A 25,646-nucleotide genomic window follows, 5' to 3' on the forward strand; every position below is an offset into this window, starting at 1 on the left:
CGAGGCATTATTACTGGACTGTGTGTGTTTAGTGACGTCTCCTGGGATGGGTCATGTGACTATTCAGATGCCAGGCCTGTACTTTCAGTATCTTTGTTATGTTCTTTATCTTCATTATCACTATAACCATCTGAGGCATGAGTAAAACTCATTCTCTCTGTAATATGACCTACAGCATTTCCCTCAAACACAAAAACACACAAACCACAGAAACAACACACAAAGCTGACACCGTTCCAGGACCTTCACCACATGCTCGGGTCTCACAATTCAGAGAATTAGATTCCTCTGTCTTTTGTGTGATTTGCAGTTTATACAACAAATTTTTAACAAATATTCACATTGACAGTTTATGGTGGAAAACATAAAGGTCCACTAGTGGAAAGTCCCTTTTAAGAAACCAGTTTAGGGCTCATTAGTGCTCTGGAATAATAATTATGATGATGATTATTAATTTAATTATAACAGTTATCAGATAATAATTGTGAGAATTGAGACAACTCTAGTTTGTTTAATGGACAGATGGACGAGGAAATTTTGTTGTTGTAAAGCCTAAAACGGTGTGTAATTTGTAATGAAACTTCTACTTCTACTCTAATGTAACACTACTTTCAGTAACAAATACCAGCACACAAAATACGACATTTTTAGGATTATTTTGTAGAATAAATGAAGGAAATAAAAGGTTAGGAAACTCCTGCTAGTTCCAATGAGTCAGCACGCTGTATCCTCCTCCGCACCGACAGAGGGCGCTGACGTCATGACGCAACACGCCCCACACTTCCTCGCTCATCAAACCCGGAAGCGACTCCTTCTTGCTGTTTGTTTTTGTCCGGTCGTGTTGCAGCTTTACTGGACATTTTGTAGTATTATGGCTGTTCCGCCGCAGTTAAAAGCTATTCATCATCATTACAGGACAGCGCTGGAGCATGATGAAAGAGACCCGGTGGTATCGTATTACTGTGAGTGCTATGTTTACTCTCTCTCCCGTAGCCGCAGTGGAGAGCACGGACTCGTTTCAGGAGTCGGTTCACTAAACGATTCCCTTCTTTACTCGGTTTGTGACTCGACACGCCAATTAGTTCAACATTACAGGAGTTAAAGAGCTGCTAGTTAACTATCTCTAACTTAAACAAGTCCGTGTTATTATTAGTTAACATTCTGTAGTGAAATATTTCAGATCGAGTTTTTTTATTTCCAGCCAGTTTTAATCAGTGTTTACAAACTCGAGGAAGAATGTTGATGGTTCAATATAAAAACATCCAGCATAACGACACCACCCGGTTCTTCCAGGGTGTGTGTGTGTGTGTGTGTGTCCGTCCGTGTCCGTCCTGTCCTGTCCTGTCCTGTCCTGTCCTGTCCTGTCACTGTATGTGTCCGAATGTGTGTGTGCGCGCGCTTCACTTTTTCCACATGTTGTTATAATACAGCCTTATTCCAAAATGGATTCATTATTTTTCTCAAAATCCTACAAAATCTTCCCAGAATGACAACATAAAATATGTTTGTTTGAAATCTTTTTACGAAGTTATTAAAAATAAAAAACATCACATGTACATAATTATTCACAGCCTTTGCCATGGCACTCAAAAATTGAGCCCCGGATGAATCTTGTTTCCACTGATCATTCTTGACATGTTTTTCTGCAACTTGATTGGAGTCCACCTGTGGTCAATGCAGTTGATTGGACATGATTTGGAAAGGCACACACGTGTCTGTATAAGGTCCCACAGTGTGTGTCAGAGTGAAGCGCTGTGAATACTTTCCACATGCACTGTATGAGTATGTGTCCGAGTGTTTTGGTAATAAATCCTCATCTGTGATATTAAACATCTGCTTTAATTCACAGTAAACTGTAATATAAACTAATGAGACATCAACCTCAATAGATCTGTATGAACACTGAAGTTCCTCATACACTCTGGAGACTGAAGCAGATGTTAAATGTGGCGGTGTTTTTGACATGGCGTCCTCCTCACACATCACCACACGGGGGCAGTGTTTCCCAGAGTATCGTCCTGTTAAAGCTGCTCTATGTCATTGGTCAGAGTCAAAAACATTTAACAAGTTCCAGAAGATCGCTAATGCAGCTGCGTCCAGGTGCTGAGTGACATCTGACTCACGGAGAATAAAATACACACAGAAACAAACACCACACTGTAATAACTTCAATATAACAGACTCTGGATCTTTCTGAACACACAGATCACACACACGGCTCACACACACTCCAGTCAGATTTACATTAAGAGCAGAGATCTCAGAAGTTCAGTAAATTTAAGAGTCTTGTGTCCCGGATGTTAGAGTCGTATTCCACAGCAATAGTCCACATTGTTTCCTTCCTGCTCCGCTGGACCCGGGCCAAGTCCAGAGCCGAGCCGGAGAACATAATGAGCTCCTTGTAGTCGGAAGAGTGGAGAGTAGGCTGGCATTCCTCACTGCAGATGTCAGAGAAAATACTTCCACTTGTCCCCACAACACGTCCGTCACACGTCAACCTAATGCCGGACTATCACATCAGATCATAGATCACCTGATATATCACCTCATGGATCACCTCGGATCACATCATAGATCAGATCATAGATCACCTGATATATCACCTCATGGATCACCTTGGATCACATCATAGATCACCTGATATATCACCTCATGGATCACCTCAGATCACATCATAGATCAGATCATAGATCACCTGATATATCACCTCATGGATCGCCTCAGATCACATTGTAGATCAGATCATAGATCACCTGATATATCACCTCTTGGATCGCCTCAGATCACATCATAGATCACCTGATATATCACCTCATGGATCGCCTCAGATCACATCAGAGATCAGATCATAGATCACCTGATATATCACCTCATGGATCGCCTCACATCACATCAGAGATCAGATCATAGATCACCTGATATATCACCTCATGGATCGCCTCAGATCACATCATAGATCAGATCATAGATCACCTGATATATCACCTCATGGATCGCCTCAGATCACATCATAGATCAGATTAGAACCTTTTACAAGTCATTAAATGTTTTCCAAACCTTTAAAACAGTTTATTAAGACTAATCAGTGTTGGTGTTTAGCCCTGACCTGACATTTGGTTCTCATGTGTATTTCAGCTAGTTATGTAAATGACACTGTCCAGTTCTATCAGCTCAGCTCTTTAGGATTATCGCGAATTCTGTCTAAACTAAACTAAACTGTGTAAAATTCTGTGAAAACAAAAATTCATGAAATGTCTCCATTTTGGAAGAAGAAAAAGAGCTATACGCAGTTATTTTTTGTCTCAGCACATTTTTCTCCTCACTTAACAGGTTCCATTGTGAGCAGACTGGGATGGGGGCGGAGTGAAGAGGCGTTGGGGGTGTGGCTATAAGAAGACTGACAGGAGGCTCAGGAGTAAACACAGGCAGTGTCTTATTGTCCTAAACAAAGTTTCAGTGGTACACACTCTGGCTGCCATTCTCTTAAAATCATCTCCACAGGAGATGGATTTAAAGTTATGGCCCAGTATACCCAGTCCACAGGAAATGACCTGTATACCCGACTCTGTCACAAATCCAGCAGGAGATCAACAGACTGAATTCATATCACTTTCAGAAGCACAGAGAGATACACACACACCAGATTTTCTGGTTTGGTTTAATCCCTGTCTTTTTACTGGTGTGTTGAACTGGTCAGTCATGTGACTCCAGAACATTCTGGACTGGAACTCAAGAGTGTACCTTCAGACTATGGAACTTTTTTCATTTCTTCAGGGAACGCTTCACTCCGGTGTGTGTGTGTTAAATTGGCGAGTGTGTGGGAGGAAACTTTTCTGTCTTCATTAGTAGATGTTGATGTTGTCCCTCAGGAGATGAAGCGAGAGCTGGTTTGGTCTCAGCACTCATGGTCAGTTCAGTCCAGCGAGATTTTACGTGGATTTATTTTGCGACGTTTTAGTCTATAATAATGTTACTGAATAAAGATTAGTCAATATAACCACGCTTATTACAGTTATTACAGGGTTTGTTATTGATGTTGAGTTTGATGATAAACTAGAAGATTAAAGCTTAAAGTTACTGTTTGTTCATTAGAGAATAAACTTCATCAGATCTCCAGGTGGAACTGTCCGGTGGTCAGATATTCACACACGGTGACCTTAAACACACTCCTGAGCTCTGGTCATCTTACTGATCGTCTTGTGACTGTTGTCATGATCAGAATGAAACCTCTGACTAATATTTACTAATCTGTGAACTCCAGGGTTAAAGGTGGCAGGAGAGGGTTATAAAGTCCTGTAAGTGTGACCGGACACTCCAAAGTGTTCTGTCCACAGAAGAGGAGCTTGTGGTTTCTCTCCAGTGGCGTTTTTGTTCATCTAGTGTGCAATGTGAATATTTATGCAGTAATCTGTGTGTGTGTGTGTGTCACAGGTCGACTCTATGCCATGCAGACGGGGATGAAGCTGGACAGTAAGACTCCAGAGTGCCGGAAGTTCCTCATGAAGCTCATGGATCAGCTGGAGACGGTAAGACTCGCTCCTTACAGTAACTGATATCACGCTGTCTGACCGGCACGAGGGTCAGGTCAGAAAAGTAGAGCAGTGATGAGACTCTGAGTCTCTCTGCACACCTCTCTGTGTGTCTGATCATCACCTTGAAGATATACACCGATAATCAATCAATCAATCAATCAATCAATCAACAGCCCAGTAATGAAGAACTTTCATATCTGAAGTAGTTAGTAATCATCATGATGTGTGAGAGTGTGTGTGTATGTCTGTGTGTGTGTGTGTGCGCTGTAGTTGTAGTAAACACTGTGTGAGAGCTGTGTGTGTGTGTTGTAGTTAATAAGTCAGTGTAAAGTTGTGTGTGTGAAGGTCCCCTGTCATGACCTCCACATGTTAGTCTTTCACTGCATCGTGATGTCATGAACATTCACCTGGACATGTGAACCGTGTGTGCGCGCTGCGTCTCCCAGAGAGACCTCTGATAGCCCTGATGTCCTGATGTCTGGTCATCTCTCTCTCTGTTTATTGCCCGAAAGTTTCTGCTTCAGTGAAACTCTGTGTCCTGAAAACTCCAGGCCTTCTTCAGTAACACTGCTCAGCCAATTAAAACTGGCTCCAGTGTTCTTCTGTACTCCAGGGACTCGTCAGCAGCCCCAGGGGGAGTTCCTGCACACTGACCAGATCCGGCCTGGGAACGTCCACTTCAGAGCCGGCCTCTGAGGACACGCATTCACCTCCTACACAAGCGCTCCACTGTGCTCCGTCCGAGCGGAGAGCTCCAATCAAAAAAACTAACTGTGTGTTGTGTGGATAATGTGTGTTGGACAAGATCGAGCTGTAACAAAACATGACTTATTTTCTCTCTCTCTCTCTCTCTCTCACACACACACACACACACACTGAGCTCACTAATCACGTGTGGGCAAGTCTCCAGAAAACTTTAATTACACTGGGATTCTGGAGAGGAATCAGAGTAGCTGCTGCATCCCAGGAATCGATGAGTCATGGAATGAGCGTCTCACACACACACACACACACACATACTCTGCGTCTTTACTGCCTTCGCACATTGAATATTAGAAGCTGTGAGAAATCCTGTGTTCTTTTCTCGTCTCAGTAAATACTCCAACAATCTGTTTTGTGTTTGTGTGTTTTTTTTGTCACAGATGAAGAAAGATCTCAGCACCAATGAATCCATCTCCCAGGAGATTGTGGGCAACGCCCATATTGAGAACTACGCCTTAAAACTCTTCCTCTACGCCGACAACGAAGATCGATCAGGACGCTTCCACAAGTAAGCCTCGCTCCTGGTGTGTTCCGCTCCTGTCAGGTCCCGAAGTCCTGGAGGTGTTTTATCTCCTGCGCTGAAGCCGTGTGCTCCTGTTCCTGTCTCACTGTACAAACACTTCAGAGTCCTGCTGGAAAGGCCATTGTCCAGCTGACACGCAGTGACTGTGTACACAGTCCTCACTCTGCAGCCTTCAGGGAGGAAGAACCTCCACAAAACCACACCACACACAGAGACGTCGCTTTAACATGACAACATTAAGATTTAAATTCAGGGAAGAAAATCATAATCATGTGAGAGGCAGAGAGTGGAATAACGGGAGTCATACGCTGACCAATCAGAGCGGAGATCCTCCATATTATACACATCCACTTCGGCCTATATTTCCAGGGTGGAGGAGAGTTGGAACTGACACATGCTTCTTCTTTTCTCTCTGACGCTAGCTAAAGTTTTATCTCAGAAAGATTTAACTTTCCAAATTCCTTTATTTCAAAAAGTTTGAATTTATTTGAAATGTATAATTTTATGATGAACAGATTTATTCCCATTCTACGCTGTAGACACACCCCTCGAGACACGCCCTTTAAGACATGCTCCGTGAGACACACCCTTTGAGACATGCCTCTCAAAACATGGCCCTTGAGACACACCTCTAGAGACACGCCCCTTGAGACATGCCCTGTGTGTGTGTGTGTGTGTGTGTGTGTGTGTGTGCGCACACATGAGCGTGAGTGATTGAGTGTGTGTGTGTGTGTTTGAGTGTGTGTCAGAGAGTGTGAGAGAGAGAGCCCATCGAGACACGCCCCCCAAGTCACGCTCTTCGAGACACGTCCTTCGAGGCACGCCCCTAGAGACATGCCCCTTCAAGACACACCCTTCGAGGCACGCCCCTAGAGACACGCCCCTCACCTCTCGTCCACATCTCTTGTCTGCTCACCAGTCAGTGATGTTTGCAGATCTAGACTTCTGTGCTGTCATTTTTCACAGAAGTGAAGTCACTCGCTCGCTGATTTTAGATTTTAGAAGGATGATCAAATTCTGGATCTTAAAGTTGCTTGTTCCTGGGTCTTAGTGCTGCTTGAGTTGAAGTTCACTAGCAGGAGGCAGGAGACTTCACCAGGGTCACATCTATGTTCTCACAAGGGTGGGGCAATGTCCATGATTCAGTGAGTTTGAGGAAATCTGTGCTCTGCTGAACTGGACCTCACCAAGAATTTGTAGATTGGAATGTGACCATGCCCACCATGGCTGAGTAATGCAGCATCCAGGTCAGGCTTCGAATTGTGGTAAGAACTTCAACAGAACATCTCTGATGATGAGCTGGAGTGAGGCATCTAACCAGACCTGCTATGAGGAACCATGAGGAATGATGAAGAACCATGAGGATCCATGAGGAACCCTGAGGAATGATGAGGTGATGGTGAAGAGTATTCTGTGCTCGGAGTGTTGGGTTTACAGTCACAACCTGAAGTTCTTCCTCACTTCACTTGGAGATGGAGGTGTATCGATTCTGACTCTGAAGAAAGAAGAAAAACCTGCTGGAATGTCCACACTTCACTCCCCTTCACTCACACCCTTCACTTTCTCAGGATCTTTTTCAGTACTCAGTCCGATCTAAAACGATGTGTCTGTATCAGGTGTGGTTTGCGGATGTTTTGGTTGCTGTGGTAACAGTCGGCATGGTGTCATTTCAGTAAATTTAAGTGTGTTTTATTCACTGTGCAGTGAGACAGATCTTTACTTTTTCTCCTCAGGAACATGATCAAGTCTTTCTACACCTCCAGCCTCCTGCTCGATGTGCTGTCTGTGTTCGGCGAGTTGTCAGAGGAGGTGAGATTTTCACACGGCTGTGTGTTTTTTTTTTTTTTTTTTTTTTTTTTTTTTAACCTGTTTGATTTTTTGGGAATTTTGTGTTGTGGCTCTAATGAGTGCCTCTGGTTCTCTCTCCATCATCCTCAGTGCTTTAAGTCTTTTTTATGTCTTTATGTCCAAACACAAAGAGCTGACGTGTAGTTTAGATCGGACAGCGTTTCCCCAGTGTTTTTTTTTTTTTTTTCTCCACACACCCCACCCCCACACCCGAGGGTCGCGCTCTGATTGGCCGAGCTGTTTAAATAGTGCGCCTTGTCTCAGTAAAGTTAACCGGGACAATGGAGCCTCAGAATAAGTCGTCCATTACAGACTCCTCTCTTAGCAGGTCACGGAGTCGGACCTTATTGGGTTACTTGTAGAATGGAAGCGTTTTTACAGCACAGCTCACCTCTCATGTACGTCCATGCAGGTCCAGACTGAGGAGGTGCGCTGAGGCGTTAGTGACTTTGGAGCAGAATCCAGTCACCTCTTCAATCTGTGGAGGTTTTAACATCAAAATAGATTGCATTTGGATTCATAAAAATGGCATTTCTGCTGTTTTAGGCTGACAGGCAGACAGATAGACAGACAGACAGACAGACAGTTTAGAGTGAAGTTTAAAGTGTTTGTCTATATACTGAACCTGTAAATGTAAATCAGACAGCTGATGTGTTTTAATCAGCAGTGTTAGAGATGATAAAGTAAATTTCCAACAATTATCCTGCTCAAAAATAAAAATAAAAAACCAGTGCCAGATTATAAATTTGAAGAGCTCAGGTTTTGTGAGATTGTCGTCTTTTTCTTCTCGGCTCGTGGATCAGCTGAAGTCCTGCACAGACAGATCAGTGGACATCATTCACTCATCCACTGTGATGTCTGTCTCATCTCTCCGACTTCTGTGATGCTTTTTTCCTCCACATTCAGATCCTCAGACTCATCTCCTGCTGTTTGTGTGTGTATGCATGTGTGTGTGTTTGCAGAATATGAATATAGACATGGGTCACACGTCGATCGCTCTGCTTTGTGTGTCTGTTTTTTTTTAAATTTTATTCTTTTTATTTTTGTGTTATCGACTTTTACTGAAGCGTTTTAATGAAGCCAGTTCCTCATGACCCCCTTTTGTTCATTCTGCTCTCAGAACCTGCTGTTTTCTTTTCCTTAAGCATAATGGATGATAAAGATTTGTTAGATGAATCACGACCCCTTTCCCTTCTCTGTCACGCTGTGACGTAGCCCTGTGATGTGATGTTAATTTTTCTGTTATGGTTCCATGATATTGCTTCTCTGAAACATTTATCTTTTCTCTCTCTCTCTCTCTCTCTCTCTCTCTCTACCTATTCAGAACCTTCAGCACAGGAAGTACGCCAGATGGAAGGCGACCTACATTCACAACTGCCTGAAGAGCGGCGAGACTCCTCAGGCCGGGCCCATCGGCATGGATGGGGAAGCGTATGGTGAGCTCTGATATAATATCAGCTTCTCCTTGCACAAACAAAACAAACACTCTGACCGCTGCTAAGAAAACACACTCAGGCTCCGGGGTTTTCTTCAGGATTACAGCAGAAAAGGTTAGCTCATTGTACACTTTATCAGATTCTGAGGGGTGAGAGGGGGAGAGAGGGTGGGGGGATAGAAAGAAGGTGAAGTGGAAGAAGGCAAGAGGAGGAGAGAGAGAGAAGAGGAAGAAGGAAAGAGAGACAGAAGGGGGGAAGTGGAAGAAGGATAGAGAGTGGGGGGTGGAGGAAAAGAGAGAGGGAAGGAGAGAGGAGAGGGAGAAAGAGAGGGGGGATAGAGAGAGAGCGAGAGAGAGAGCGAGCAAGGAGAAGAAGAGAGAAGGATAGAGAACGAGAGAGGCAGGGATGGGGGGTGGAAGAAAGAGAGAGGAGAAGAGGAAAAAGGAGAGAGAGACAAAACAAGAACAAGACAAGTATACAAGTAACAATTCAAAGAATCAGCCCAATAAACAATAACAAACTGTATTGTTTTACATGAGACTGGTCACTACACAGAAACATCCATAATGAACTTTACCTCCATGTCTCAGTGACCACAGTCCGTCAGTATGGTTATTTATCTGTTCGCTAAACATATGGAAAGGATTAATCTGGGAGTGTTAGAGTGCAGGCACACCCTTCTCTGGGAGGAAAGTTCAAACTGTACGCTGCCAACTGCTACATTCCTGATCACTTCCAGTCTCAGACCACAAGATCTTATAGACTTCATCATGAAGATCATCTCTTCCTGGTGTCTGACCTGGAGACGTTTCTGTAGTTGCAGCGGTCACCTCATCCACGTCCAGAGAGTCGTTCTGATCTGAGGTCAGGAGTGTGTAGACGTTGACTTCTGTTCCTCTGAGTTCTCAGCAGCGTAGAGAGTGGAGTAAAAATGTAAAAAAGCTGGTCCACACATCTCCACTGGGTGTGGAGTAATATCTTCACTTCTGTTTTTCTTCTGCAGCTTTACGCTCCATCCATGTCTCTCCTTTTCTGCTGCAGAACATTCAGGAACAGAACATGGCCTGAGAACATCAGCTGTGTTTATACACCTGTTTCTCATGCTCTGAGAATCAGACAGATGCACAGCAGACTAACTTTCACAAGAGGAAAAGGTAGGTATAGTGCGTGAATGCAATTCTTCCCTCTGACTGGACGAGACATCAGTCACTCAGGATATACAGGAAGTAGGAAATTGTGTATGTAACTTTTATTTCTTGTACATGTGTGGAGTTCAGTTTGAACCATTTTTTATTTTTCATAGTGAAACCTTTAAATCTTTTAAAGAAAATAACAAACATATATATTTATTTTTATAAGAACATGGAGTTCATTCAGCGCTACTGTGAGGAAGGACGTTCATATGGCGTGATTTTGGATATACTGATAGTGTATCATGGCATATAGATTAGTTTGTAATCTCTAAAAACACACCAGGAATGTTCGGAAGACCAAACTATTCCAGATTAAAGGATGTATAAGAGCAGAGCTGCATTCATACACACACCAATCCACTTTCTACTGCTGCAGCCTGCTGGACTTCCCGTATATCCGGAGTGACCGATGTCTCGTCCAATCAGAGGGAAGAATTTCATTCACAAACTATACCTACCTTTTCCATTTTGTCTGAATTCTCCTTGTGTTTTCGGATTTGTTATTGTGTTTTGCACTTCTCAGTCACTGTAGTATAACAGTCCCTTTCAGCTTCCCCTGAACCTCCGGCCTGCACTGGACACACACACTGCACTTCCCCGAGCCTCACTCTTTAATACAGAATCACTCTCAGTGTTTACAGTAACAGAGCTACGTTCAGGCTCCTTCACCTCCTCAGCAGCTCCATTCACCTGAACAGAACATTTCCCTTTCTAGTCCACTGTGTGATGGTCAGTGTTCTTATCATTGTCATGAGAGACAGACAGGTGAGGGTCAATATCCTTGTTCTTATTTAGGCACGAGAAGTGTTTACGCCCCAAACCTACACATTCAACCCCCTGCTCTCCTACAACCTCAAGCAGCTCTTCCACAGTGACACCGAGCTCTGGGGCAAGTTTACCGCACTGCGTAACACGCCGAGAAACTTTTTTACACACACACACACTTTAACAAACTTCAGTAACAATAACTGACTAAAGAGAGGGAAAGCACTTAAGAAAACACTATTTTCTCCGCTCACTCCTGCCAAAGCACCTCACTCTCACCACACACACATATAGGTACAGAGGGGGTAGGGTGGCGGGAAAGCGTTCTCAGCTAAAACAAAAAAAAAAAATGCCGCCATCTTGGCTCTTTCCTTCCTCGCACTGATCATCTGAATGTGTGAAGATTAAGACCTTCCTTCACCGAGTTCTTGAAAGACGAGGTTGTAGGTGCATTAAGTCATCGCAAATCATTTTTAATGCCTGAAAGTTAAAGGTTGTGGTGTAAATGGTGTATAATGTAACGTGATGTACATATACATGTAGCTCAGACATGCAGCAGACAGACAGGTCATGTGTAGCTCAGACTTTCTGTAGACGGACAGGTCATGTGTAGCTCAGGATGTTCACGTTAAACACGTGTCTCAGGAGCATTGCGACTCGTTGAAATACAGGATTCAGATAACCTTCAGCAGAAATAACAGACACTCTCTGGTTAAAAAGACAGCACATGTCCTCAGTGTTTAATGACCGCTGTATCAGCTGAAATTGGTCAGCGTTTCCACGAAGCCGAGCAGCAGGTTAGCCGACTTTCTGCTCTCGCAACATCTGCAGGGCGGAGCGCCTTCAAACCTGCAGGTCAGAGATGAAGTCATCTTTTGATGGGTCCAGAGGGACACACACACACATGCAGTTTCACACACAGCCCTATAACACGGCTCTGTACACTTCCTGTTTACAGATAATTGGACTGTGGGTGTGGTTTTGCGCTTCAGTAACCAGCTTCACTCAGTCGCTGACCTCATGCTAGTTCAGTGGAAAAGTGCATGTAGCGTTCCTGGGCAGGAAGTGATGTCATAAACATGGCATAATATTCAGCTTCTCACTGCAGACTGTCTCTCTGTGTCTGGGTTAAATAATTCTGTAATCGTGCTGCGGCTGATTTTATACCAGAGCGCAAAATCCTCTTTTCTGATTGGTTAGAAATTCCATTAATGTTTATTCCTTCCACACTGTATAGCACCATGACACTGAACACACACACACACTTTTACACTAAAATCACAATTTATTCATAATAATCACACATTTCTTCACTTTTATATCTATTTATATTTCTACATGTAATTTCGTCCCTTTCCCATCGGTGTAGTAAATTTAAAAAACATTTTTTTTGTCATTTAATTGAAAGTCTTTAAATTTGTATTCCTTATTTTATTTATTTTTTATTTTTATTTATTCTATTTTTATGATCTGTGTCTGTGTGTGAGAACTTCTGAACAATCCCATGATCCTATTCAGCCACTTCATCACTAATTTAGCATTACTTAAGAAAATAATTAGCTTAATGTTTTAGCTTGACACTCCTCTCTGTGGTTATGTTCTACCAGGGAGATGTGAGATGTGATGTGAGAAATCAGCTCAATTAACTACAGTGATGATGATGATGATGATAAAGATGATGTGCAGTAGTTAAATGTCAGTCAGTTACGCATGCTGTAATAAAGGTGTCAGCAGTCCTGATGGTTATCTTCCGTTTTCATCACCACGTCATTGCTCCTTTATCATTAACACTTCGGCTGCTGCGCGTCTCAGATCTTCAGCTATGATCAGGATCTTCTGCTATCTAGTTGTGTGAAGTGAAATTTCTCATCTGGGGGGAAAACCCTAGTGTTCACATGACTTACTGGAACTAGTGCTCTCCTCCTCCTCCTCCTCCTCCTCCGAACGTTGTAGAGAAGCCGAGACACGTCCAGCATTTAGCTTCATGCTGACATCATCACACTTTCACTCTCCTCAGACCTCAGACTGGAGCATGTTGTTATGTAAGCTCTACCACGCTGCTTTACAGGGTTCTGATATAACAGCTGGAAATAACAGCAGCACCAGTCCTGAAATAAATCACTTACGTTCTGTACACAGAGGCATTGCTCCAGAAAAGTATTAGAAGATTTCGATCGTTTCCAGTTGGATGGTATTTACTGGTCTGAGGAATCGTTACTGCGAGAGATGATGAGCGCGAGTGAATGAAGTGTCTGGAAAAATCACAACACTCCATTAAAACTGTGTGCTTTCATTTCAGTGAGTTTAGAGAGAGAAGTGTTCACTACTGAGAGAGAGTCTCCACACTCCTGTCCTTCTGAGGGACAGTCCAGCAGCCTGGTGTTTCTACAGAACGGAGAAGCTTTCCTAGCTGTTTGACTTGCTCAGCACTGCAGCTGCCCAGAAAGTTCTCCCTCCTCCTCTCCGTCTCGCCTCGTTTATAATCTCTCCATCTGTTTGCAATTTTTCTCACCGTTTTCTTTCCTGAATTTGGCAGGAGACGTAAAGTGGGTCAGAAATAGTGGCTAGCACGCCCAGGCTCGGAGGAGTTTCTCTCCGTCTCTCAGCAGCGGCTCGGTCTTGCCGTTAAATGCAACCCGTGATAAATTCCAGAGTTGAATATCGACAGCTCTGGACTGCTGAGCAGGATGTCATCTGAATAGAAATGAGTTTCTGTGTAATCGAAGAGTGTTTCTCAGAGCCGCCCTGTTTATTATTTTATTACACTATATTGCCAAAAGTTTTGAGACACCCCTCCACATCATTGAATTCAGGGGTTGGGCTTGGCCCCACAGGTTTCCTGTGTCTAAATTAAGCGAGTTAAACACTAATACATGTGCAAACAGAGATTACCTCTTAATTAAGAATTCACCATGAGGTCACTGAAAATCTCCAAAGACTTCATAGTTTTAGGAGAGAAGTTCTCACTTGATGTTTCTGCTCTCCACAGATGATAACTTCGGCCTTGAAGTTGGAGGTCCGTCTCAGCCTCAACCCTCCTCCAGTGTGAATTTAGCAGACCAAGGTCCACCTTCTGTTCCTCCAGCCAACTTTAACACCATCCAGGTTCCTCCTGGTTCTCACGCTCCAGCCAACACACCTGCAGATCTTCCTCATCCTGCAGGTAAAGCTGCTCTCTCACACTGCTGCTGTTGATGCTCAGTAGCCTGATGAAAGTTCTTCACCCTTATGGTTCATCTGTACATCACTTAACAGCTGAGTAGTTAGTGGGGCAGTAGTGAGACGTTAGTCAGATGTTTATCAGATGTTAGTGAGGGTTTAGTGAGATCTTACTGAGACATTAGTGAGATGTTAGTAAGGCGTTAGTAAGGCTTTAGTGAGATGTTAGTAAGGCTTTAGTGAGACGTTTGTTAGATGTTACTGAGGCGTTAATGAAAAGTTAATATGTTAATGAGATATTAGAGAGATGTTAGTGAGACATTAGAGAGATGTTAATGAGATGTTTGTCAGATGTTAGTGAGGTATTAGTGAGATGTTAGTGAGACGTTTGTCAGATGTTAGTGAGACGTCAGTGAGACGTTTGTAAGATGTTAGTGAGGTGTTCAGTTTTAGTGAGATGTTAGTGCAGTACTGTACTAAAACGTTAGTGACATGTTAGTGAGACTGTAGTGAGATGTGATGATTAACAGCTCTTTCTGTTCAGCAGAGCCTGTGAAACCAGTTCCTGTCCCTCGGACTGTGCCAGCGGCCGAGCCCTTACCCCTCACTATCAACCAACCGGGTATGCTAGTTAATTAGTTAATTAGTAACCTTTTATTAAACCAGGATGAAAACTCTCTGAGGTTCGATTGCTTTTAAAAGAGAGACCTATTCATCAAGGCAGCAGCAACTGATGTAAAAATATAAATATTCAAACCTTCCACATGGTTCTGCATGGTTCTCAGAGATGTGTGAGTTCCTGTAAGTTGTTCCACGCAGATGAGGAAAAAACTCGTGTGTGTTTTTTTAATCCTCAATTCTCCTTCAGTAAGGGTTTAGTGAGTTTTAGCCAGGTGGGTTTTAGGTCTGTTTAATAGAAAAGTCTAACTTAACAAGTTAACAAAAGTTAACTAAACAAGTTAACCCACAGCTTCATTTCAGACAGCACAGAGTGAGTGAGAGCCAACAGCATGAACTGAGGGAGAGAGAGACAGACAGATAGACAGACAGAGGACTTGGCTGGAAATAATTCCAAATATTTTTTTGTGTAGCTTTAAATCGCTATCAGTATAGTTGTCTAAGTGTTCGGTCTGAGGGAGAGATAGATAGACAAATGGACATTGAGAGAGACAGACAGACAGTGAGAGAGGGAGGAGGGAGCAGACAGTGAGACAGACTGACAGTGAGAGAAACAGACAGACCGTATGAGACAGACAGTGAGACAGTCTGTGGTTGTTGGTCAGTGCTCTGAGGGGTTGATTCTGCAGTGTGTTTATTATTCAGAACTGTGTCCTGTTTATCCCTCTGACTCCCGACTCTCCATGGTTCTCCCAGGTGATGTCCATCTCACTCCAGAGGACTTCACTCGCGCTCAGAAATACTGCAAGTACGCAGGCAGCGCTCTCCAGTACGAGGACGTCTCCGCTGCAGTACAGAACCTACAGAAAGCCCTGAAGCTCCTAACCACCGGCAAAGAATGAGAGCATTGTGTTGCTTTATCACTTATCTGAACTTTACAGCTCTCCTCCACATCTCTCTCTCTCTCTCTCAATTCAACATCTGTTCCACATCTGCACTCCCACTGCTGCTCATTAAAAATGAAAAGAAAAAGATGGAGATTAGGATTATAATCCATCAGGTGCATGTGACCTTCACCCTCTAAACAAACGCTGCGTTGAGTTCCTGCAGCGGAGTTTTAATAAAGAAATGCCTCTGGATTTAAAAGACTAGAACCTTCCAGGTCTCTCTCTCTCTCTCTCTCTCTCTCTTTCTCTCTCTCTCGCGCTCTCTCTCTCGCTCTCTCTCCCTCTTTCTCTCTCTCTCTCCCCCTCTTTCTCTCCCCCCCCCCCTCTCTCTCTGTAGGTGGATGGATTACTGTGTTTCTGTCTCTGGTGAAAGGTCTGTGATTATTGCCATTAACACTAAATGGTGTATTTTAGGGGGCAGGTGTGTGTGTGTGTGTTAGATTGTCTGCATGAGAAATGACGTTGATGTGAGTGTATTTTCTGGAACATGACGGATTGAGTGTTTATTAATTCTACGTTTGTTTATTGGAACAAATGCAATCAGATATAAAATAAGCTGCACTAATGATTTAATGATTATTAATGTGTGTGTGTGTGTGCACGTGTGTGTGTTCCCCTTAAACATGATGACGAATGAAATATAAATATTGTTCAGTTCATCATTATTCTACTGTCTGTGATGCATAAAGCAGGCTGAGATAACAGCCCTTCATCATCATCATCATCATTTGTGTCCCACTCTCTCTTTCTCTCCTTCACTCACTTCAAGCTCAACATCATCTTCTCGAAGATATCATCAGGTCACAAAAAACCCCCAAAACAGATTTAGTCACTTTTTGCTTGGTACAAAAGGTCAGATGTCTAATCTCTTCTGCTGGTGCTGGTGATCAGACGATAGTCCTGTGGCTTTGATCTAAACCTCCATCAGCTTCTAGAGAATCGTGTGGAGCTCCTGCAGCTCACCGTCATTAAAGCAGGATGGAGAGAACACTCCGGATGTGAACAGATAATGAGTTATTATGGTGTGGTGATTAGAACCCAGCTTTGGTGCATGTTTGTGTGTGTGTGTGTGTTAAAGCTTCAGGGAGTTTCATCCCATTCCCTGAGTGTGTGTTAAATTGGTCTGATTCATGTAGCTCACACCATCAGGAAGCAGATCATCTGCAGGTCGCTTCGCTTGTTTTCTGCCCTGATTTTGTGACGCAGACGTTCTCCTGGATGATGATGATGTTCCTCAGATCTGTTCTGTTTTTGTAGCCTGCAGTCAGAGAGAAAGGAAATGGCAGAGAGCTTATCTCCGAGCCACGTTCCTCACCGCTCGGAGCGTCCACATTTGCCTGAAGTCTTTCCTTCCTCGTTATTGATGGAGACAGAAAGAAAGTAAATGAAAATCACTGGGTTTTGCATGTTTCCCAGCATGCACTGGGGTCTGGGAACTCCATCAGGAGGTGATGATGGGATTAATATGAATTTGTAGGTGTGTGTGTGTATAGCCTTCACACACCGTATTCTGTCTCAGTTTGTTTACTCCACTGACTGACCATCAGACCACCAGGTGCTTTTGTTTCTCAAAGATGAAAAGTCACAGGATTAATCAGAAACACAAGGTTTATGTAATAAAATCTCCAATAAATTCACACTTTTGTCTTGCTTCTGGTTTAATCCCCACCTGAATGATGATGTGGACTAAGATTCGGATTGGAAGACGATTCTTCACTAGATTTCACATGGATCAGATTCATCCTCAGCTGTTGCTGATGAGCAGGTGATGAAGTCAGCCTTCCTCTGCTTTACAACACAAACACTTCAGAACATCACTCAGGAGATTGTTTCAGAGGAAATCTGAAAATAAATCAGTCCATAAGGTGGTATTTAGAAACCTGGCGATTTTTCAGTTCATTAATTCCAAACTGAAAGATTAATTCCAAGTAAAAACAGGAAATATTTTTTTTATTAAAAAATGACTGAAAAGAAAGAAAGGAAAATGACTCATTGTTAATTTTTCCTCAGACCCCATTTTTAAGATATTTTTTTAACATTAAACACACACACACACACACACAGGCATTAAACTGGAGACGGAAACTAGTGATACACACACACACACACACACTTGCTCACACCACCAGCACGAGAGAGAGAGAGAAAGAGAGAGAGAGAGGAGTGCAGGGAGGAGCTGTGTGCAGATGTTCCTCCAGTGGATCACTAACTCTGTGTGAACTTCCATCTCCATGATCTTCTTCTTTTTATCTTCTTCACACGGCTTCTGCTCCGATGTCACACTGATCTTTTTCTTTAATCTGTAAGAGTGTATTTTCCTCCGGTATAATTGTCTCGTTTGCGCGGAGCGACACACACACACACACACACACACACACGCACGCAGAGATTTCGGGACAGAGTTAAAGTGAGTTACTGGTGTGAAAGAGCGTCTGGAAGTCAGAGGAAGAATGAAAGTCCGGAGAGACGAGCTTCAATGAAATAATGTGAGTCACACGGCTGTGTCCACTGCTGACCATATACTCAGTGTGGAGATTGTGTTCAGTGTGTAGTTTGTGTTCATTGTGTAGATTGTGTAGTTTGTGTTCATCGTGTAGCTTGTGTTCATTGTGTAGTTTGTGTTCATTGGGTTTAGTGTGTAGTTTGCATCGTTTGTGTAAATTGTGTAGTTTGTGCAGTTTGTAGGGATTGTGTTTAGTGTGTAGTTTGCGTTGTTTGTGTAGATTGTGTTTAGTGTGTAGTTTGTGTAGTTTGCGTTGTTTGTGTAGATTGTGTTTAGTGTGTAGTTTGTGCGGATTGTGTTTAGTGTGTAGTTTGTGTTGTTTGTGTAGTTTGCGTTGTTTGTGTAGATTGTGTTTAGTGTGTAGTTTGTGCGGATTGTGTTTAGTGTGTAGTTTGTGTTGTTTGTGTAGTTTGCGTTGTTTGTGTAGATTGTGTTTAGTGTGTAGTTTGTGTGGATTGTGTTTAGTGTGTAGTTTGTGTTGTTTGTGTAGATTGTGTAGTTTGTGCAGTTTGTGTAGATTGTGTTTAGTGTGTAGTTTGCGTCGTTTGTGTAGATTGTGCAGTATGTATGGATTGTGTTTAGTGTGTAGTTCGTATGGATTGTGTTTAGTGTGTAGTTTGCGTGGTGTGTGTAGATTGTGCAGTTTGTATGGATTGTGTTTAGTGTGTAGTTTGCGTCGTTTGTGTAGTTTGATGATGAACACTGAGGAGTTTCTGCTCAGCAGTCAGTGTTTATCTGGAGAGAAGTTTGGAAAGATTTGAAACATTTGTATAGAAATATAAATACAGTGAGAGTGTGAAGAGTCCAAGAGTCAGTAAAAGACAGTGTGTGTGTGTGTGTGTGTGTTTTGTAGTTGTAGTTGTAGAAACTGTTAATAATAAGTGAGGTAATGTTCCTGTGCTGGAGCAGTGACAGTAATAATCCCAGAGTTCTACAGTGTGATTAGAGCTGAGGTGGACACACAGATCCCTCAGACATCAGGTTGTGTTCTTCTCTATGGTTTTGCTAACCTTTACACAACCATACACACACACACACACACACAGATGAGAGGAGATTAAACCTTAATCATTTAATTTAACATCTACTGAGTGGACACAGAGCTGGACATCAGTAGAAATATTCACTACACACTGCATCATGAAGGTCAGAAGAAGGTGACAGATGTCCAGCATGAGAAGATGATGATGATGATGAGTGTGTATTTGTGTGTGTTACATCGTTACAGCAGAGATTTCATCAGTCTGCTTCAGATAAGGAGATGTAAGAACAACCAAAATATGATGGGAAAAAAAACATGTATGAAACACTTGTAGCTTCTTGAAGAGCTTCAGGCTCCATCACACCCAGAGCTCTACAGTGTGTGTGTGTGTGTGTGTGTGTGCGTGTGTGTGTGTGCGTGCACTCGGAACGCTCTGCTGCTTTTCAGGCCATATTTTCCGACATTTTAGATGTGTGAATGTCAGGGCTCACGCTCTCCGAGTCGCTCGTCCAGCTGATGAATCGAGTTCTTTATTCGTCTCGTGCTGAAGCCAGAGCCCTGACCTCGTTCATCTACATTTGCATTTAATCAGAGAGCTGTGTCTGAAACAATGCTCAGGATTTTCATGCGCTGTTTAACGTCACAAAAAATAACCACATGAATCTTTAAAGACCACCGAATTCATGCAATTCTGAACGCCTGCATTCGCGCAATTCTGAACAACTGCATTCGTGCAATTCTGAACAACTGCATTTGCGCAATTCTGAACGCCTGCATTCACGCAATTCTGAACAACTGCATTTGCACAATTCTGAACGCCTGCATTCGCGCAATTCTGAACAACTGCATTCACGCAATTCTGAACAACTGCATTTGCACAATTCTGAACGCCTGCATTCGCGCAATTCTGAACGCCTGCATTCGCGCAATTCTGAACAACTGCATTCGCGCAATTCTGAACACCTGCATTCGCGCAATTCTGAACAACTGCATTTGCGCAATTCTGAACGCCTGCATTCACGCAATTCTGAACAACTGCATTTGCGCAATTCTGAACGCCTGCATTCACGCAATTCTGAACAACTGCATTTGCACAATTCTGAACGCCTGCATTCACGCAATTCTGAACGCCTGCATTCGCGCAATTCTGAACAACTGCATTCGTGCAATTCTGAACACCTGCATTCGTGCAATTCTGAACAACTGCATTTGCGCAATTCTGAACGCCTGCATTCACGCAATTCTGAACAACTGCATTTACACAATTCTAAACACCTGCATTCGCGCAATTTTGAACAATTGCATTCGCGCAATTCTGAATGCCTGCATTCACGCAATTCTGAACAACTGCATTCGCACAATTCTAAACATCTGCATTCGCACAATTCTGAACAATTGCATTCGCGCAATTCTGAACGCTTGCATTCACGCAATTCTGAACAACTGCATTTGCACAATTCTAAACACCTGCATTCGCGCAATTCTGAACAATTGCATTCGCGCAATTCTGAACGCCTGCATTCACGCAATTCTGAACAACTGCATTCGCACAATTCTAAACACCTGCATTCGCACAATTCTGAACAACTGCATTTGCACAATTCTAAACACCTGCATTTGCACAATTCTGAATGCCTGCATTTACACAATTCTGAACAACTGCATTCGCGCAATTCTGAACAACTGCATTCGCGCAATTCTGAATGCCTGCATTCACACAATTCTGAACGCCTGCATTCGTGCAATTCTGAACAACTGCATTTGCACAATTCTGAATGACTGCATTCTAATCGCACAATTCTGAATGACTGCATTCTAATCACACCATTCTGAACGACTGCATTCGCACAAATCTGAACAACTGCATCCTAATTGCACAATTCTGTACATCTGCATTCACGCAATTTTGAACTGCATTCGTGCAATTCTGAACGCCTGCATTCACGCAATTCTGAACAACTGCATTTGCACAATTCTAAACACCTGCATTCGCGCAATTCTGAACGCCTGCATTCGCGCAATTCTGAACACCTGCATTCGCACAATTCTGAACGCCTGCATTCGCGCAATTCTGAACACCTGCATTCGCACAATTCTGAATGCCTGCATTCGCGCAATTCTGAACGCCTGCATTCACACAATTCTGAATGCCTGCATTCGTGCAATTCTGAACAACTGCATTTGCACAATTCTAAACACCTGCATTCACATAATTCTAAACACCTGCATTTGCACAATTCTGAATGACTGCATTCTAATCGCACCATTCTGAACGACTGCATTCGCACAAATCTGAACAACTGCATCCTAATTGCACAATTCTGTACACCAAAATTTGCACAATTCTGATGACTGCATTTGGAAAAATCTGAATGACTACATTTGCACAAATCTGAACGACTGCATTTTAATCGCACAATCCTGAACACCTGCATTCGCACAATTCTGAACAACTGCCTTTGCACAATCCTGAACACTTGCATTCGCTCAATTCTGAATGACTGCATTCACACAGTTCTGACCATTGCATTCGCACAATTCTAACGAGTACATTCGCACAATTCTGAACGACTGTGGTGATTGTGGTAGTGTGCGACTTTGGGATTGTTCGACTGCAGTGATTGTGTGATACAGTGAGCTGTATGACTGTGTGATCGTGTAACTGTTTGTGTGTGACATTGTGTTTGTGTAATTGTGTGATTGTGTAGTTGTGTGGTTGTGTGATTGTGTAGTTGTGTAATTGTGTGATTGTGTAGTTGTGTGGTTGTGTGATTGTGTAGTTGTGTAATTGTGTGATTGTGTAGTTGTGTAATTGTGGGATTGTGTAGTTGTGTAACTGTGTGATTGAGTAGTTGTGTAATTGTGTGATTGTGTAGTTGTGTGATTGTGTAGTTGCATAATTGTGATTGTGTAGTTATGTGATTGTGTGATTGAGTAGTTGTGTGATTGTGTGATTGTGTAGTTGTGGGATTGTGTGATTAAGTAGTTGTGTAATTGTGTGATTGTGTAGTTGTGTGATTGTGTAGTTGTGTAATTGTGTGATTGTGTAGTTGCATAATTGTGATTGTGTAGTTGTGTGATTGTGTAGTTGTGGGATTGTGTGATTGTGTAGTTGTGGGATTGTGTGATTAAGTAGTTGTGTAATTGTGTGATTGTGTAGTTGTGTGATTGTGTAGTTGTGTAATTGTGTGATTGTGTAGTTGCATAATTGTGATTGTGTAGTTGTGTGATTGTGTAGTTGTGGGATTGTGTGATTGTGTAGTTGTGGGATTGTGTGATTAAGTAGTTGTGTAATTGTGTGATTGTGTAGTTGTGTGATTGAGTAGTTGTGTAATTGTGTGATTGTGTAGTTGTGTAATTGTGTGATTTAGTAGTTGTGTAATTGTGTGATTGAGTAGTTGTGGGATTGTGTAGTTGTGTGATTAAGTAGTTGTGTAATTGTGTGATTGTGTAGTTGTGTAATTGTGTGATTGTGTAGTTGCATAATTGTGATTGTGTAGTTGTGTGATTGTGTAGTTGTGGGGTTGTGTGATTGTGTGATTGTGTAGTTGTGGGATTGTGGGATTAAGTAGTTGTGTAATTGTGTGATTGTGTAGTTGTGTGATTGTGTAATTGTGTGATTGTGTAGTTGTGGGATTGTGTGATTGTGTGATTGTGTAGTTGTGGGATTGTGGGATTAAGTAGTTGTGTAATTGTGTGATTGAGTAGTTGTGGGATTGTGTGATTGTGTAGTTGTGTGATTGTGTGATTGTGTAGTTGTGTAATTGTGTGATTGAGTAGTTGTGTAATTGTGTGATTGAGTAGTTGTGTAATTGTGTGATTGAGTAGTTGTGTAATTGTGTGATTGAGTAGTTGTGGGATTGTGTAGTTGTGTAATTGTGTGATTGTGTAGTTGTGGGATTGTGTAATTGTGTAGTTGTGTGATTGTGTAGTTGTGGAATTGTGTGATTGAGTAGTTGTGTGATTGTGTAGTTGTGTAATTGTGTGATTGTGTAGTTGTGGGATTGTGTAATTGTGTAGTTGTGTGATTGTGTAGTTGTGGGATTGTTTGATTGTGTAGTTGTGTGATTGTGTGATTAAGTAGTTGTGTAATTGTGTGATTGTGTAGTTGTGTAATTGTGTGATTGAGTAGTTGTGTAATTGTGTAGTTGTGTGATTGTGTGATTAAGTAGTTGTGTGATTGAGTAGTTGTGTAATTGTGTGATTGAGTAGTTGTGGGATTGTGTGATTGTGTAGTTGTGGGATTGTGTGATTGTGTAGTTGTGTGATTGAGTAGTTGTGTAATTGTGTGATTGAGTAGTTGTGGGATTGTGTGATTGAGTAGTTGTGTAATTGTGTGATTGTGTAGTTGTGGGATTGTGTGATTGTGTAGTTGTGGGATTGTGTGATTGTGTAGTTGTGTGATTGAGTAGTTGTGGGATTGTGTGATTGTGTAGTTGTGTGATTGAGTAGTTGTGTAATTGTGTGATTGAGTAGTTGTGGGATTGTGTGATTGAGTAGTTGTGTAATTGTGTGATTGTGTAGTTGTGTAATTGTGTGATTGAGTAGTTGTGGGATTGTGTGATTGAGTAGTTGTGTGATTGTGTAGTTGTGGGATTGTGTGATTGTGTAGTTGTGTGATTGTGTAATTGTGTGATTGTGTAGTTGTGTGATTGTGTAGTTGTGGGATTGTGTGATTGTGTAGTTGTGTGATTGTGTGATTGAGTAGTTGTGTAATTGTGTGATTGAGTAGTTGTGGGATTGTGTGATTGAGTAGTTGTGTAATTGTGTGATTGTGTAGTTGTGGGATTGTGGGATTGTGTAGTTGTGTGATTGTGTGATTAAGTAGTTGTGTAATTGTGTGATTGTGTAGTTGTGTAATTGTGTGATTGAGTAGTTGTGTAATTGTGTGATTGTGTAGTTGTGTGATTGTGTAGTTGTGGGATTGTGTGATTGTGTGATTGAGTAGTTGTGTAATTGTGTGATTGAGTAGTTGTGTAATTGTGTGATTGAGTAGTTGTGGGATTGTGTGATTGAGTAGTTGTGTAATTATGTGATTGTGTAGTTGTCTGATTGTGTAATTGTGGGATTGTGTGATTGTGTAGTTGTGGGATTGTGGGATTGAGTAGTTGTGTAATTGTGTGATTGTGTAGTTGTGTGATTGAGTAGTTGTGTGATTGTGTGATTGAGTAGTTGTGTGATTGTGTGATTGTGTAATTGTGTAATTGAGTAGTTGTGGGATTGTGTGATTGTGTAGTTGTGTAATTGTGTGATTGAGTAGTTGTGTAATTGTGTGATTGAGTAGTTGTGGGATTGTGTGATTGAGTAGTTGTGGGATTGTGTGATTGTGTAGTTGTGGGATTGTGTGATTGTGTAGTTGTGTAATTGTGTGATTGAGTAGTTGTGGGATTGTGTGATTGAGTAGTTGTGTAATTGTGTGATTGTGTAGTTGTGGGATTGTGTAGTTGTGGGATTGTGTGATTGTGTAGTTGTGTAATTGTGTGATTGAATAGTTGTGTAATTGTGTGATTGAGTAGTTGTGTAATTGTGGGATTGTGGGATTGTGCAGTTGTAATCCTCAGCTCTGTGCAGGTTCACCCATCAGTTGTGTAGATGTGTGGTTGTGTAGTTGTATGATTATGTGTTTGTGGCATTATGTGATTGAGTGAATGTGTGGTTGTGTAGTTGTGTGGTTGTGTAGCTGTAATCCTTGTCTCAGTGCAGGTTTACCTGACAGATGTGTAATTGTGTAGTTGTGTAGTTGTGTGATTCCTCAGCCTCTTGCTGTATCCTGGTGATTATTTATTTCAGCTCTGTGATGAAAACACTTTTTCCACTTGTTTACTTATAAACACATGAGCTGTGTAAAGCCGAGGCTGCTGGACTAGAGCCTAGTGAGTGGACTGGAGCCCAGTGAGTGGACTGGAGCCCAGTGAGTGGACTGGACTGGCATAATCACAGCTCTACTGGGCAGCAGCTCCCCAATGAGCTGTTTGTTTGTTTGTTTGTTTTTGTGTAACACAGCTCAGAAAACCGATAGCTTGTCCACTCTGACTGTTATTAATTGGTTTTATTAATTTGTATGAACTGTTCATCACACACACACACACACACACACACTGTTCTTCTGTAGAGAACAGTAAAATTTCCATGCCACAGTAGTACGTAATTCAAAACACACATTACACACAGGTAGAATGAATGAAGGTATTGTACTGAGTGCACATGCTGACTGTGAGTGTGTGTGTGTGTGAGAGAGAGAGAGAGAGAGAGAGAGAGAGTGAGAAAGAAAGGAAATAGTTTCTTGCCATGCCTGAATGGTTGTTAGCGAGCGTTCTTGGCTCTCAGTGATCTCAGACCGCTGAAGCTCTGTGTCTCTGACTGCTCTCGTCACTTCCT

The 25,646-nt window shown here is 42.3% G+C and overlaps 2 protein-coding genes across 22 annotated transcripts in view; both read left to right on the plus strand.

Moving 5' to 3' along the window:
• Positions 1–778: 778 nt before the first annotated feature.
• vta1 (vesicle (multivesicular body) trafficking 1) lies at positions 779–16,448 on the plus strand. 2 transcript variants are annotated; one of them, XM_058391998.1, is made up of 8 exons: positions 779–962; positions 4,432–4,526; positions 5,675–5,802; positions 7,551–7,626; positions 8,990–9,101; positions 14,049–14,222; positions 14,763–14,840; positions 15,593–16,448. In XM_058391998.1, the coding sequence occupies exons 1-8, from the start codon at positions 872–874 to the stop codon at positions 15,736–15,738; spliced, it is 900 nt and encodes a 299-aa protein (XP_058247981.1). In that variant the 5' UTR covers positions 779–871; the 3' UTR covers positions 15,739–16,448. The 2 variants fall into 2 exon arrangements, with proteins under 2 accessions (XP_058247981.1, XP_058247982.1); XM_058391999.1 differs by having other exon boundaries at positions 14,766–14,840.
• Positions 16,449–17,888: 1,440 nt separating this feature from the next.
• The window catches only part of adgrg6 (adhesion G protein-coupled receptor G6), a 58,630-nt gene continuing 50,872 nt past the window's right edge, over positions 17,889–25,646 (plus strand). For 10 of the 20 annotated variants that reach the window (XM_058391973.1, XM_058391974.1, XM_058391975.1 and 7 more), the window contains exon 1: positions 17,912–18,269. In XM_058391973.1, the coding sequence (XP_058247956.1) occupies positions 18,268–18,269 (2 nt within the window). In that variant the 5' untranslated portion in view covers positions 17,912–18,267. Of the gene's footprint in view, positions 18,270–25,646 lie in introns of all 20 variants that reach the window. The other 10 variants (XM_058391988.1, XM_058391980.1, XM_058391986.1 and 7 more) reach the window with 5 other exon arrangements.

The sequence above is a fragment of the Hemibagrus wyckioides genome, linkage group LG06, assembly GCF_019097595.1.
Source record: "Hemibagrus wyckioides isolate EC202008001 linkage group LG06, SWU_Hwy_1.0, whole genome shotgun sequence".
NCBI lineage: Eukaryota > Metazoa > Chordata > Actinopteri > Siluriformes > Bagridae > Hemibagrus > Hemibagrus wyckioides.